Here is a 16,582-nt window from a genome sequence, read left to right on the forward strand (position 1 = left end):
AAAGGCTAATATTGTCACAGGTTGACAGCGTTGGGAGAAGAGGGCCACGGAGCACTTCGACACTTTTCAGTTTATAGTAACTCCTTGAAAAAAACTTTAGGTTTTGCTGTACTTGGCAATCATTGGGACAAATCACAAGAAAATGAGTATGAAATATGTGACCCTCAGATACAATGCATTTGGCTTTATTCTCTCAGACATGTGCACATGAAGGCAGTTTATACAAAGTCTGGTTTGACTAAAAGGACACATCACTGATGTTCTCTGAGTTTAGATGGAATGCCTTTCATTTTATACAGTGTCTTTAATTCTGCAGCTATTTAGCCACATATGGGTGTGTTGTATCATTGAGATAGATTCACTGTGACAGTGAATGGAAAGAAGTAATCTATTCCCCTTATTTTGTGCAAAATTTAAAAGACAAAGCTAAATTTTACTAAAGACAGATCCATACCCAGGGGAAGGACAATTCTTAAAAGCCCACTGTATTTCTAGCCAAATGTTTGAAAATAGATTTAGATTCTACCCAGGTGAATAGTTAATAGGTTTTTCGGGTGTGCTCAATTCTTTTCATGCTCCCAGTGTCATTTTGGTTTAAAAATACCACACTACATTTACTTCCCATGACCAAAAGCCTTAGAACATCACGAAAATGGTAATTAAGCATTACTTTCATGCATCCAACAAATGTTAATTTCAAGAGACTACACAAACAGGATTCCTTTAAGTTGTTTTATTGATGACAAGAACAAGTGCGTAATTAAAGATTTCATGAGACCTGCAAACAATAAAGAATGTGTCTATTGCCAGCAAAAATACAATTATTCCAGGTCCTTTAGACATTACAAATATAGAGTTCTTTCACACCAGATGGTTCATAAGTGACAAAGCCATTTTAGGATGTTTAATTGTGCTTCTACAAAACCTTCAAAGAATGAGGTAGTTTCCTTTACCCACGTTATTCTCCACATTTCGATTACACTTTCAGTGAGTTTAAATCTTTTAACGTAACCTTTAAACAATTTTTTCATAAAAGCCAAGCCTTATTTACAAAGTGTTTATTTCTCTGCACTTGATTTTTCTTAAAGAGAATTTCAAGAATGACTACACAACTAGAGAACTTTGAGACAATCAATGGTTGGGATTTTTCATTGCAATTAGATTTAGGTGTAACAGCACATATTCTAAAAATTCCAGAGCTAAGCTGATATTCTCCTGTTTCTAATCTATAAACTCCGATTTAAAAACTACTTCCTCAAACTACTTATTTTCTCTCAGTCACCGTTATTAAGCAAGTGCAAACTCTTCAGCAGTGACATAGGCTCTGTTTATTAGCCACTTGAGTCCATTTCAGAATCATTCATTCTCATAAGTCACCAGGGAAACATCTGCAGAATTTACAGATGCATACAGATTAGCTAGCTTATTTTTAAGACTTCATTCGAAATCTTATAGCCATACTCTTGAGAGAATTCCTGCACTTTTTAGAAACTTACCAAAGACGTAAAAATTGAGGCAGATATATGCATTCCTTTGTTAACCCTGAGAATGACTGCTGTGAAATTAACCTGGGGACATTGCAGCATGTTGCACATTTTAGTTAAAACCTAAATGACAATATTCAACTCATTTCCAAATCAGGTAGCCTTCACCAAGGAAAAGGGGATGGCGGTAAACTGTATTTCTAAGGCGCGCGGGGGGGGGGGGGGGCGCTGTGCCAAAGTCACAATGTACTCCTTGTCACTTATTTTTTCAGCCTCAAGAAGCTTCACGAATCTTAAGTAGTTGAAGGAATTATACAGTCTTCTCCAAATTTGTAGTACAGTGGTTTCCATATAACACGACCGTCAGGTTATTATCTCGAGATCATGGCCTAATTCTAATACCTAATGAACTGGCCCTTATACTTATCCACTTCCTCCTCGGCACTATTGGTATTTGGCACCTATGTTGAACGCTAAAGATCCCTATGGTTGGCCGAATAAGGACAAGGCTTCTCTGGACAACACAGAAGCAAGTTTGACTTTTTTCCTCTGTTTCTTCCTCTACCTTCAGTTGTTCTTCTTCTGACATCTTCTCTAATTAAAAGTTTCTTGCCCCATAATTTAATAGAACCTAGCCATTATAAAAGTGGATGTGCAGAGAAATCTGTCATTGAAACTACATTTTAATTCATTCTCATACCACAGCTTGCAGTCAAGTCTTACATCCCAACAGTGGATTCTGTAAATTGGAACATTACACAACTTAAGTTTTAAGCCTTATTCATAGGGTCTACAGAGGTATGAAACATATACTTCCAGACAGAAAAAGGCTTACTTAAGACTTCAACTGCATCCAGCAGATTTTAAAGACCGCTTCAGTTTCTAATACCAAATTTCATGCCTTCATCATTCACATTTGAATCATTCATTCAAATCATTCACGAAAGCAAATGTATGTACTTCTATCTGATCCCACAGATTTACCCACAAACACTATTACATCATGTTGATAGGTTTTTTATCAAGCTCCCCAAATTAATATCTGAAGTCTTTTGATGTGGCATGTACACTAAGGATGAAAAATCACTTTCTTCTACCTCTGAATTTTTTTAAAGCGTGTTTTGGCCATGATGAATATGAATCTCTTTGCAATACGTTAAATGGCCTTTCTTTTAAAATCTCAAACCATGAAAAGTCATTGTTATATTAGTCCTCTACTTGTGATTTTCTGAGTAGCTGGATCCATCATTTTCAAGCTAAAGCTCTAAAGAGTTTGATTCATAATAGACATTTTCCAGAAAAACTCATTCTAGGAACATTTTATTTCAATAATATCTGGTTTTGAGTTTAAGATCAGCAAGGATGCTGTAATTTCAGATGATCTTTTGTTAGATGAACCATGACAATTTAACATTGCTCCAGAGAATGTAGTTATCAAATGTACTAGGCAGGTTGGAAGTAAGCGGTAAACCAACAGGGAATCACACCATGTAGACGGTGGTTGAATAACCCTCTAAATACTAATCTTACCGAGTAGTTGTGCAGTAGAAGAAAGGAATGGAAAAAGGGACGAATTTCCTTAAAAAATGAGATGGAAATGTTCATTGTGATTTCTTGATAAGAGATGTGTTCTAGTCATCATCTATTATCTAACTGCATTAAATAACACTTTTTTTATCTAAAAATTTTAGTAGAGTATAAACTCCACGAGGATAATGTCTATATACTATTTTCTAAAACTAACTTCCTAATCCCTACCACCAGCTGTGTTAGATGCAAATTTGTGGGTACTCAACCAACATTTATCAAATTAACTATAATCTCTATGATCTTTGTCAATTAATAGGTAATCCTTACTGAAAAGCTGGTAGTCTCTGTTGGGAGCAGATATCTGGAAAACAGGTGAACAAATTCTACTTGTAAAAACACAAAGTGACAGGTATTATGAATTATCCACTAATTATTCATGAGCATTACTATTGGTAACTTAAGTTTCTGAATATACACATAAGAAATCCACATTACAAGGAAGACTTCTTTGATCACATTTAGCATCTGAATATAAAATAAGTGAGCCTTACAATGTTTCTCTGACCCCTAAGCCCTTTGCTTTAGTCCATCTGACGAATATTGATTGCCCTAAATATTTTAGAAAATATAAACAAGTGAACAAGTATTGTTATTTTCTGCCTAAAATACATTTTCCCCAATCGTAATGGTAAACTCAATGTATGCTCTTAAAAAGGAACTTTTTAAGGAAAAAGAATACAGTAACTGAGCACTGTGTGGGAATAGGGAGAATAAATAAGCTTATTCTGGAAGCTGATTTTATGGCAAAAACCCCCTAACGTGGAGTTGAATCTACTGCTTTAATAAGGGGCTCCTATAATTCTTTTGACCAAAACATACTCATTAATTGCCTCAAGTGTTCAAGAGTGCTGATTTGAAGGAAGCAAGACCACTCGTTTAGGTACAATAACATCGAGCAATAAACCTGATCCTAGGGCATCTCACATAGGCTTCCCCAAACTTCAGGAGTGCTGACGCTGCACGGCATGTAAGTGGTGTTCACTGTACTTTCCTGCTGCTATCGTCTGTCATCTTTTTTTTTTTTATTTCCTTTACCTTATGGCAACATTTTGAGAAAAGAATAGAGGGTGTTTACCAGGGAGGAAAAAAAAAACATGATTCCTAACAAGTTTTCTCATTCGCTTATTTCTCTTTCCCTTTTCCTTTGCACTTTTGAAAGCAAAGGTTAAAACAGGTATTATTAATTTCACTTCTGCCAGTTGCAGGTCCTTCAGAGCATGGTACACACCCCTGCAGCTGATGCTTCTTTTGGGGTATCCATGACTTGAATCCTTAATAAATGACTGTAACAATAAAAAAAATTCTAATAGCGAATATCTTTAGGAAATGCCCAAGTTTTGTTTATATCTGAACACTTCATTTTAAAATCCCGGTTTCTACCGGGGCACCTGGGTGGCTCAGTCAGTTGGGCATCCGACTTCGGCTCAGGTCATGATCTCACAGTTTGTGAGTTCAAGCACCACGTTGGGCTCTGTGCTGACAACTCAGAGCCTGGAGCCTGCTTCAGATTCTGTCTCTATCTCTCTCTGCCCCTCCCCTGCTCATGCTGTCTCAAAAATAAATAAACATTAAAAAAATAATAAAAAGATCCCGGTTTCTACCAATGTGTTTAGGAAAAAGCTGACAAACTTGGTCTGAAATGTAAAACATGAAAAAAGTGGGAGGAAGAGAACATGAAAAATAAGTTAATCATTATCATTCTAAGTGCCACCAGTTCTGTTTATATTCATGCACATGTGAATTGTTGAATCTCATTTGATCAACCCAATTAAACATTAAATAATTGCAGCCAATTATGCAAATATCAGCAACAATATTAATTTGTTGATCTTTTTGAGCAGATTAGCCTCACATGTTCCTAATGCTAGACTATCTTACACCATAAATGATCAATTAGTGTTAGGATAACTAAGTCTTGAAGAATGGATAATTGCCTAGTTATAATGTGTCACTCTTGCTGTATTAATCCACTGCAATTAAACAAATAGTGCACAAGGAAAAAAGATGTGCAGATGTTCCTTTTAAATCTATTTAACAAGTTAGTGTCAAGGTCAATTTTCTGTCTTATTACTTAAGAAAATGGCAGATTGCGCTCTCTCAGTTTTAGGAGACCTCCAGTTTTTTAAAATATATATCCTTAGTTTTCACTCCATCTGGTAGAAAGGGCTTAAAATGCTCTTAAGGTTTGATGAAAGAAATCATAGAGACATAATGTCAAGACATGTTGTTCTCTAACTTTTATAACGGACATGTGTTGCCACACTAAATTTAGAGATGCAAAGTGTGAAATGTATTTATGGCAAACAAATGACTTCCATTTCTCATAGAAATGTAGGTCTAGTTATTAAGTGCTACTTGACAGGTTAGAATTACCTGCAAGTCTTTTCTAGACTACTGCTTTAAAAAGGAGGTCACAGGATTTAGCCAAGGTAAATGCATACCCTTAGAACACTACTTGGTGAAGTGTGCAGAGGACAGTTAAAGCACCTGAGGCCTAAAAAGAACAGACTTCCAAGACTTCAGATCACCAATTAAAAGCCCCCTAAAAGATATTTTTACTATTCCTTTTCATCTTATATACTTCCCTAATTTTCATTTTACCATTCCTATCTAAAAGAACCCTATGGCCAAAAGTCTTGGAAAAGAATCAAAGCCCCATTTGCTATGTGCTGCTAAATGCCTTAAGGAAATTTTTCTAACACATCAAACTTTTAGAAGGTCTTTTTTCCCCTTGCTCTGAAAAGAGAATGAAATATGATCAGCAAGATGAAAGTTACTGGAACTGAGGGAAACCAAAATATGTCTGAGAGTTGACCTTCCAAGGGTAAACGTTTTCTAGCAAGGTTTGACTGACTTTCCCTAAATTATAAACCAGGATTCAATTTTAACTCACAGCTCCTAAATGAGGAAAAGATCATCTAGAATCGCTCTCCTGTACTCTAACCATGTGATCCTCCCAGCCCCATTCAACAGAAATGAGGTATATCAAAGTATACCCCTTTGCTTTCTACCAAAAGCTACATATGATTCTTTATTTTGTATTTAACATGTAACATATGTGTATTTAACACTTCACAAAGGTCATTTCCATTTGGTTGGTATGATATCATGACCTCTCTAGAGCTGCTATTTCAATTCCAAGGCAGTCTTCAAATATGAAATAATCCCTCCAACAAACTATGCCTCTGAGTATCTCTAATGACTTAGCAGTCCCTGGAAAATAAAGACAACGTGAGGTAAATGGACACAATGTCAGAATCAACCACAAATTCTAATAAAGAGGTTTCATAATATAGAAACAAAGAAGGTACACTTCTATAGAAGCTAAATGTTCATTCATTCATTATTTAATGAGTACCTATTATGTGCCAGGCAGGGGGATACAAAGATCTCAAAGGCACAAGAGCCTCAGTCTTGTGTTGGAGGCTGACAAACAGCCAATTACAATACAATGTGGAAAGGACAATGGTGGAGATGTGCACAGGTCCTGCTGATGCACAAGGAGAGCCTGGAGGAGACTGTGACATCAGGAAGAAAGGAGATCTACTCTTTAAGATGGATTTAAGGGGCCTGCAAAGAAAAATGTGAAAGCAGAAATACCAGTTTTTCAGTCTTGATTATTAAAAAACAAAACAAAACAAAAACCCACAACCATTTTCTGAAGATGAAGATAATGTCACAGGAAACATTACCTATGAAATCTACTCAGATCAGTTTTCAAACACAAAGAAACTCATTTGGTTGAGGAGCAGAACATAACTTATACTAAGGAAGAAAAGATTTTTGTATCTGAGGAAACTAATAAGGGAGGCACTAAGATTATTGAGGAAAAGTCTATGCCGTAAGGCTTACATTATCATCTTTCCAAGAGAAGGTGAAGTAAGCTTTTAACACTGAGTTTACAAAATACCACTTGATGATTGCAATTCATTTTCTCTGGCATGAGGAAACAATCACCTGGTAACAACTGATAACACAAACTACATTAGGCACAACTAAAAACAGGTAGCCAAAGAAATCTATTGTAATTCAACTGCGACAGTTTGTCTCCATAGCACACAGATGATATCCTGTATTTTCCATTTAGGATACTATGATTGTCCAGTTGCTCTCTTCTCTTCCGTACTACAACAAAAGCAAGAAAACATGTTTAAGTGTAAACACTACCAGTGCAAGAATCGCTTACAAATAAGTTCAGCGATACAACCAATGTTATACAAAAAGGTCTGTTCCTATTTTGAACAGTAAAAGCATATTTATTCATGTTAAAAATAGGATTAGAGAGAAATAAATCAAATACCTGGAGAGAATCACAAGTTTTATAATTATGGTTGAACTCAAATTTATAGCTGAAATAAGTCTCTAAGTAATGCCTTTTCATCACCATTCTGTATTTAGTTTCTGCTCCCCAAATAAAGTAACTGAGTTAAATTTAATTACAATCATCTTTATTCTAAAGAAGCGATGCTCAGAGTGTGTGCTCCAGACCCGGAGCATCGGCATCACCAGGCAGCATGTCTGAAATGCAAATTCTCAAGCCATATCTCAGACTTTACTGGGGATGGGTCCCAGCAACCATGCTTCAGCCAGCACTTTCGGGGGATTCTAATGAGAGTGAAGTTTGAGAATCACCGCTCTGAAAGCCCCCTTTCTCAAGAGGGTTTTGTGTTCGTGGACAAAATATTAAATTGACAAACGCTCTGTTCTCTAAATGAAAGTCATTCAGGTTATGTCAGCATCTCAATTTTTCTTATTCCTTCAAAAGTGATGGAACTAGATCACAATCAGAATTTGATTATTTGCATCTCCAAGTAATTTGCTTTCACAAACCTGAATTTTAATACTTAAAATTGAATTAACTGACACAAAGACATTCCAGATGTCCAAAGTAGAAAGCTAGTTTTGATCAATTTGTTCTTTTATTCATTCATTCATGTATGTGTGCATTCATTCATTCATTCATTCATTCATCAAACATCTCTGTGTTCAAATGAGCTCTCACAGTGCTAACGCTATGGTGCCAGGAGCTTGACAGACTTACTACGAAATTTATCCTCACAGTAACCCCAGAGAGTAGGCGCCATTATCGATCTCATTTTATGGATGAGAAAAACTGTGTTAGGGAGATTAAACAACTTACTCAGGTAATTTGTAAAGGGTAGAGCCGAGCCCAGACCAAAGGTCTCTCTTGCACCAATGACATGTTCTTGACTACCATTTGGAGTTCCCTCCACATGTTCACATAGCTGTGTCTGTGGAGATGGACTTGGAACATATCTTCCCCACCACCATGCCAGTGAGTCTGCCACCATGTGCTTGCCTAAATTCCTCCGATGATGTCCCCTTTTCACATGAATCAGCTTTTCATTCCCAATATAACTTCAGTTGAAATTCAGATAAAACATTAGCAGTTCCAAATGGGAAAGAACTTTAATGATCATCTAAAATGTAGGGGCTTTGGGGAGCCTGGCCGGCTCAGTCGGTAGAGCACGTGACTCTTGATCTCGGGGTCACAAGTTCGAGCCCCGTGTTGGGTGTAGAGATTACTTAAAAATAAAACCTTTAAAAAATGAATTAATTAATTAAATGCAAGGATGAGTCAAATAAGTGGAGCTCTGGACTTTAGAACAATTCCACTTTGATCAGTTTTGTATGTTGGGATTCTAGGAAAGATTTCCTTTGTAGAAAATTTCTGCTGCTTAAAAATCACGTACGAAGAGCAATGTACTTTTAAAGCCAAGCTTCTTATTTTACATCTAAGGACATTAAGGTTCTAGAAAACTCTTAATCTGAAGCCCAGGGCTCCTGCCTCTATCTGATGCTATTTCTCCTATGTTATATTGTCCATGTGCTGGGTTCCTCTTAAAGAGCTTTAAAGACCTCTGGCAGCAGAATCTATCAAATTGGTAAAAATACTGGGAGCCAAGAATGGGTCTACTTACAACCTTTTGGTTTACATAAAAAAGAGAATGAAGGAAGCCCAATGACTATAAGTGACTTGCTGAATCTATATCAGAAAGAGTTGTTTCAAGAGTGTGGCTTCCCACTATTAATTGTTGATTCATGATACATGCTAGATAAAAATTCCCAAATTCTGCTTGATTTATGTATGGTACAACATGACTTAAGGTAAGATCAAAATACGTGTTTTATTTCTCTTACTTGGATTCCCATTAATACATTAGATACTTATGCCATTAATAATTGAGTGTCATCATATTGACATTTTAGCAGATCTACATTATTGTGATTCGTGACCGCCATAATTCCATCTTGAATCTCATCAATTAAAGTGAATTTGCTTTCAATTAGTTGTTTCAGTTTTATAAACAGTCAAAAATCTATTTGGGTTACAATGACAGTCATAGGCCATATCACTCTAAGAACCTTCATAATATATATTAAGATTGGCCTCCTCATCCTATAATTTATGCTTTTATGTAAAAATTATAGCATTCTGAGATGTATCTAAGAAATGTGATAATACAGGTAATTCAAACTATCTAGACCTAAGCAGTAAGCGATCAAACTTTCCATTTAGATGATAAATAACTTGATTCAATTTTTCAAGGCAAAATAATTCAAGAGTAGAGATGACAGATGTTATCAGAGATAGAAATTATATTCTTTCCTCAGGAGTAGGTACCTAGAGAAGGAGGGGAAAGAACACATGCCTGCATGGGCAAGGCTATCATTATCAGGGTCATTACAGAACCACAGCAGTAGGCTTACTGCTTCAGCATTTGGCAGGTCTGCTGTAAGTCACAATGACTTGATGTTGTTCACTGGAATCGAAGATGAGGTGAAAGCAACATGGCAAATCCAACTGAGCACATGGGGTGGTACTCAGCCCATGTGGAAGATTATCAATGTGGTATGCAGAATTTTCATCTTTCATGAATTCCAGGAAGAACACTAAACCAAAACACAACTAATGACAAGTTCTAATCTTCACATCCAACATACATATGGCAAATAATTTTACATGGCCTTTGTTAAATGCCTTTTACATTAGGCAGAAAAGTTCTTAGCAACACAAAAGGACAATGTACATGTCATGCACTTATTCTCTGTGATGCCAATAAAAATATAATCAGTGCTGCCCACCAGGTGACAATTTGTCATTCTTGTTCTAAATCCTATTCAATGGCCTGCAAAGCTCTGTAATCCTGTAACGTGGAGAAGTGTGTATTAGGGAACAAGTACAGCTGGGAAGCTGGTCAAGGGGCTGAGTCATCAAGGCAATCTGGAAATGTTCACTTAGTATGCACACAAAGAGAAGGATAACTCAGGACATCAGCAGGGAAAAGGAGTAGGGCTCTTATGTAACTAAAGACCATCAAGCTGTTCCACTGAAAACAAAAAAATGCAATAACCACTAATGGTCATTTATTCTTACAAAACTGTAGCCACTAGTGGGGAAAACAGAATTTTAAAAGAAATTCCATCTGGTGGCCTACAGTCAATACAGATCCTGCACCTATCTCACTGGGCTTTCCTTTTCCTAACTACTTAAGACACTCACCTCTCTAAACTTAACCAAAGAGGTGAAAAATCTATACACTGAAAACTATAGAAAGCTTATAAAAGAATTGAAGAAGACACACACAAAAAAATGGAAAAATATTTCATGCTCATGGATTGGAAGAACAAATATTGTTAAAATGTTGTTACTACCCAAAGCAATCTACATACTCAATGCAATCCGTATCAAAATAACACCAGCATTCTGCACAGAGCTAGAGCAAACAATCCTAAAATGTGTATGGAACCAGAAAAGACCCCAAATAGCCAAAGCAATCCTAAAAATGAAAAACAAAGCTGGAGGCATCACAGTTCTGGACTTCAAGATGTATCACAAAGCTGTAATCATGATGACAGTATGGCACTGGCACAAAAACAGACACTTAGATCAATGGAACAGAATACAGAATGCAGAAATGGAGCAACAAACATATGACCAACTAATCTTTGACAAAGCAGGAAAGAATATCCAATGGAATAAAGACAGTCTCTCCAGCAAATGGTGTTGGGAAAACTGGACAGCAACATGCAGAAAAATGAACCTGGACCACTTTCTTACATGATACACAAAAATAAACTCAAAATGGATGAAAGACCTAAATGTAAGACAGGAAGCCATTAAAATCCTAGAGGAGAAAGCAGGCAAAAACCTCTTTGACTGGGGCATTTGGGTGGCTCAGTCGGTTAAGCGTCCGACTTCGGCTCAGGTCATGATCTTGCGGTTTGCGAGTTCGAGCCCCGCGTCGGGCTCTGTGCTGACAGCTCAGAGCCTGGAGCCTGCTTCGGATTCTGTGTCTCCCTCTCTCTCTGCTCCTCCCCTGCTTATGCTCTCTGTCTCAAAAATAAATAAAACATTAAAAAAAATTAAAAAAAACAACAACATCTCTTTGACCTTGGCTGCAACAACTTCTTATTCAACATGTCTCCAGAAGCAAGGGAAACAAAAGCAAAAATTAACTACTGGAATCTCTTCAAGATAAAAACCTTCTGCATGGTGAAGGAAACAATCAGCAAAACTAAAAGTCAACTGACAGAATGGGAAAAGATACTTGTAAATGACATATTACATAAAGGGTTAGTATCTGAAATCTTATAAAGAACTTATCAAACTCAACACCCAAAAAACAAATAATCCAGTGAAGAAACAGGCAAAAGACATGAATAGACACTTTTCCAAAAAGGACATCCAGGTGGCCAATAGACCCATGAAAAAATGCTCAACATCACTCATCATCAGGGAAGTACGAATCAAAACTATAATGAGATACCACCTTACACCTGTCAGAATGGCTAACATTAACAACTCAGGCAACAATAGATGTTGGCGAGGATGCAGTGAAAGAATCCTTTTGCACTGTTGGTGGGAATGCAAACTGGCGCAGCCACTCTGGAAAACACTATGGAGATTCCTCAAAAAATTAAAAATACAACTACCTTATGACCCAGCAATTGCACTACTAGGTACTTATCCAAAGGATACAGGTATGATGTTTTGAAGAGGCACATTCATCCCAATGTTTATAGCAGCACTATTGGCAATAGCCAAAGTATGGAAAGAGCCCAAATGTCCATTGACAGATGAATGGATAAAGAAAATGTGGTGTGTGTATGCGTGCGTGTGTGGAGAGAGAGAGAGAGAGAGAGAGAGAGAGAGAGAGAGAGAGAGAGAGATACAATGGAGTATTACTCAGCAATCAAAAAGAATGAAATCTTGTCGTTTGCAACAACATGGATGGAACTAGTATATTATGCTAAATGCAATTAGAGAAAGACAAATACATGACTTCAGTCATATGTGGAATTTAAGATACAAAACAGACGAATATAAGGGAAGGGAAGCAAAAATAATATAAAAACATGGAGGCGGACAAACATAAGAGAATATTAAATGTAGAGAACAAACTGAAGGTTGCTGGAGGGGTTGTGGGAGGGGGGATGGGCTAAATGGGCAAGGGGCATTAAGGAAGACACTTGTTGGGATGAGCACTGGGTGTTATATATATAGGGGATGAATCACTGGATTCTACTCCTGAAATCACTATTATTCTATATGCTAAATAACTTGGATACAAATTTAAAAAAATAAATTAATTAAAAAAAAACAAACAGAACAGGACTTCCACCTCTCTGGTCTTTGCAATCACTACTTCCCACTTTCTAAAACCTCAACAGCAGCTCTGCTAGTTACACAAACATGCTGCCCTGATATTTAAGGCCTGGATTCCAGGTTTTTATTTGATTCCGACAGCAGTCTTGGTATGTGTATTTCACTTTAAAAATGTCTAAAATCAGGTTCTCTCAAAGTTTTCTCGAAAAGTAGTATGTGGGGCGCCTGGGTGGCTTAGTCGGCACAGGACACGATCTCACAGTTCATGGGTTCGAGCCCCACGTAGAGCTCTGTGCTGACAGCTCAGAGCCTAGAATCTGCTTCAGATTCCATGTCTCCCTCTCTCTCTGCTCCTCCCCCACTCACACTCTGCCTCTCTCTCTCTCTCTCAAAAATAAATAAATGTTTAAAAAAATTTAAAAAAAAAGAAAAGTCATTTGATATTATTTAAGGCCTTCCTCCCACCTCTCCTCAGAATGTGTTAATATATAAGAGCAACATGTTTTTGTCCTTCAGTATCTGTCTGGTATATCACTCACTTATTTGTTCCTTTATTCATTTATTCAAGAAACATTACTGAGTATGTATGATAGCCCAGGCCTTGTACTGAATACTGGGGTTACAAGAAGGGAGTAAAACAATTCCTACATTCAAACAACCTTAGAACAAAGACAAATGTGTGACTAATTAGAATACAACTTAAAGGCCATATGTGATATGGAACCCAGGTACTTTGGAAGCTGGAAGAAGAAGGTATATTTGAGGGGATGAATACGTGTTTGTACTGGGGACAGGAATGTTGCTCAAGACAGACTTTAAAAGTTCCTCAAGGAGATGTGTCTTGACAGACAACCAATACCTTCTCAAGTAGGCAAACTGTAGAAGGTACAGAAAGGCAGGAAGAAGTAGACAGCAGAGTCAATTGGAGAACAGAGATTATCCCAATAGCAGGCATATTGGTGAATACGATGGTGAGTAATCAGATTGGCAAAGAGCGATGCAAGAGAAAAGAAACATAGGCAATATGGCTAATGTTCTCCATGCTGAAGTCTGGTTAAGTAACACAAAAGTGTTTTTCTTTGTCACTTGAAAAAAGAAGAGGGGGGGAAAAAAGACTGAAACACTCCCCTCCTAAGAGGTATTTTTAGGGCAATCTAAAATCCATGGAATTTTATGGAAAATTCGCCAAGGGGAATGAATACTTAACCTCAGAGGTTCTTACTCATATACAGAAACACACAAGTTAAATGACAATCACATCTGTGGTTAAGAAGGATTTCCACCCCCCACGTCACAGTGGCAAGAATCTTCTGGGTTTATTGGTTGTTGTTGTTCTCTTCAATTTACCAGAGCACTTCTTACGAAATATCCATGTTTTTCATGTAATGTCAAAGAGATCAAATGTAAAACATGATGCAATTCTATGCTTTTTCCTCAATAATTACTTAAATTATTTTTCGTGGACAGAAACAGGCACCTGTAGCTTGGGTGACAGCACCAATTTGCTATCTTATAAGAGAATAATTTTGAAACTTTAGGTTCCATGCTCACAGGCATAAAATAATTGAAAAAGAAGGATGTGGTCTTAGATTCTGAATAGATAGTCCTCTGTTACTTAACAATTTGGAGCAGAGTTGGTCCTTCTGGTTTGTGGGTTAATTCAGAATCATTATATTATCTCACGTATCCTGTGTCTCCACCCCTTTTGTTTCCTTATTCCTAGGGAAGCCTTAAATGTATCATTAATTTTCAGTGTTAATGCCATTACATTTTACTACCTAGGGTAAAGAGAGAAATTAATTTCTTCTTGGCCACAGGCACTAAGTTATATGGAGAATATATACAGGTAAAAGGAAAATGTTGTTTCTTCTCATTCTCTGCTTCATATGGATCTTTTATTCTTAAAAGTATTCATGTGGTCTCACATTTAAATTGAGTATTTTGTTTCTCTACAGCTTTGACTTCTCCAATTTTTTTTATCCCTTCTACTACTATTAAATCACCAGCACCTGGAATAGTCTCTTGCACACTGTTTGTGCTCAAGACATATATCTATTGAATGAATTAATCAAAAACATTCACTTATTCACTAATCTTACATCCATAATCTTACTTTAAAAATGCTCTGAGAACTTTTGTAATGGCGTGTCCTCTTGCCCTCAGAATATGTCTTTGGGCTTCTCTTTTACTTAGAGTTCTGATGCATATACTTTGGCACTATCTCAAGAGAGAGGAAACATTTCTGCTTTTGCCTGCCATAGGCAAAGCTTCATGATTATGTCCATCAAACACCTCTAGTTAGATCTTTCTTCCAATTCAAATTTAATAGTTTGACTTTCCCTTTCAAATACAGTTGACTTTTTCTTTTTTTTTAATCCTTTACAACCAAATCAAATTAAGGGTAATTTTCTTATTTCATATAATCTCCAAGAGGTACTGAGATCTCATTTTGTGTATTAAGTCCGATAAAATGAAGGATTCCCCTCTGTATGTATTCAAGAAAAGGTTCCAAAGTGATATTTTCTTATTACCATAACAACACGACCTCCCCTCTTTTCCTTCCAATTTTTAAGTTTATTTTTTATTATTCTTTATTTTTTGTTTAAATCCAAGTTAGTTAACATATAGTGTAATAATGATTTCAGGAATAGAATTTAGTAATTCATAACTTATATATGACACTGAACGCTCATCCCAACAAGTGCCTTCCTTAATGCCCATCACTCATTTAGCCCATCCCCCCATCCAACATGTCTCTAGCAACCCTCAGTTTGTTCTCTGTATTTAAGAATCTTGGGGCACCTGGGTGGCTCAGTCGGTGGCTCATCCGACTTTGGCTCAGGTCACAATCTTACAGTTCGTGGGTTTGAGCCTCACGTCAGGCTCTGTGCTGACAGCTCAGAGCCTGGAGCCTGCTTCAGATTCTGTGTCTCCCTCTCTCTCTGCCCCTCCCCTGCTTGTGCTCTGTCTGTCCAAAATAAATAAACTTTAAAATTCTTAAAAAAAAAAAAAAAAAAAGAATCTCTTCTAGTCTGTCTCCCATCTGTTTTTATCTTATGGGTGATATCATACGACATTTGTCTTTCCGCTACTTATTTTGCTTAGCATAATACACTGTAGTTCCATCCATGTTGTTGCAAATACTGCCTCCCCTCTTAAAAATCTTTCAATTTCTGTTTTGGATAAAGGCTTTCATAATTTGGCCAATTATATATTTTTATTCTATTTATGTTTCTTATTTGTGCAAAACACTAATAACTTATTACCTTTATCAGATTTACTCAACTGTAAAAAAATTTAGATTACCAAAACATCCAAATATTCTTATTAATTTCTTCCAATTACTTTTAATTGTTTCCATGTATAAAAGTAGAAGACTCAATAAATTATATATCTTCTAATATTAAGATATTCCTTTATTTAGTTTGCAGAATTTTTTTAAATGTTTATTCTGAGAGAGAGAGAGAGAGAGAGAGAGAGAGAGAGAGAGAGAGAGAGAGGCAGGCAGAGAAAGGGGAATAGAGAATCCCAAGTAGGCTCCATGCTGTCAGCACAGAGCCTGATATGGGGTTCAATCTCACAAACCATGAGATCATGACTTGAGCCAAAATCAAGAGTCAAACCCTTAACTGGCTGAGCCACCCAGGGGCCCTAGTTGAAGGATTTCTATAGAAAGCCTTTACTGAAGAGGAAAAGAGCAACATTTCATCGATTCAAAAACCACAATCATTCTTATCTTGTAATGTTATTAATTTTGCATAAAAGTTGCTGAGTAAGTCTTCCAAAAATACCATTCTTATCACTATCCCAGGACCTCAGTTGCTCTGGAGGGGCCTGCTGTTTTGTCAACTTTTTTTTTTTTTTGTATAGTTTTAAG

At 36.8% G+C, this 16,582-nt stretch overlaps 1 protein-coding gene across 3 annotated transcripts in view; it reads right to left on the bottom strand.

The window, feature by feature from the left end:
- Window positions 1–718: 718 nt before the first annotated feature.
- BCAT1 (branched chain amino acid transaminase 1) overlaps window positions 719–16,582 on the bottom strand; it is a 107,151-nt gene continuing 91,287 nt past the window's right edge. For all 3 annotated transcript variants that reach the window (XM_019834701.3, XM_006933567.4, XM_006933568.5), the window contains exon 11: window positions 719–7,199. In XM_019834701.3, the coding sequence (XP_019690260.1) occupies window positions 7,158–7,199 (42 nt within the window). In that variant the 3' untranslated portion in view covers window positions 719–7,157. The remainder of the gene's footprint in view (window positions 7,200–16,582) is intronic.

This window comes from Felis catus, chromosome B4 (assembly GCF_018350175.1).
Source record: "Felis catus isolate Fca126 chromosome B4, F.catus_Fca126_mat1.0, whole genome shotgun sequence".
Lineage (NCBI taxonomy): Eukaryota > Metazoa > Chordata > Mammalia > Carnivora > Felidae > Felis > Felis catus.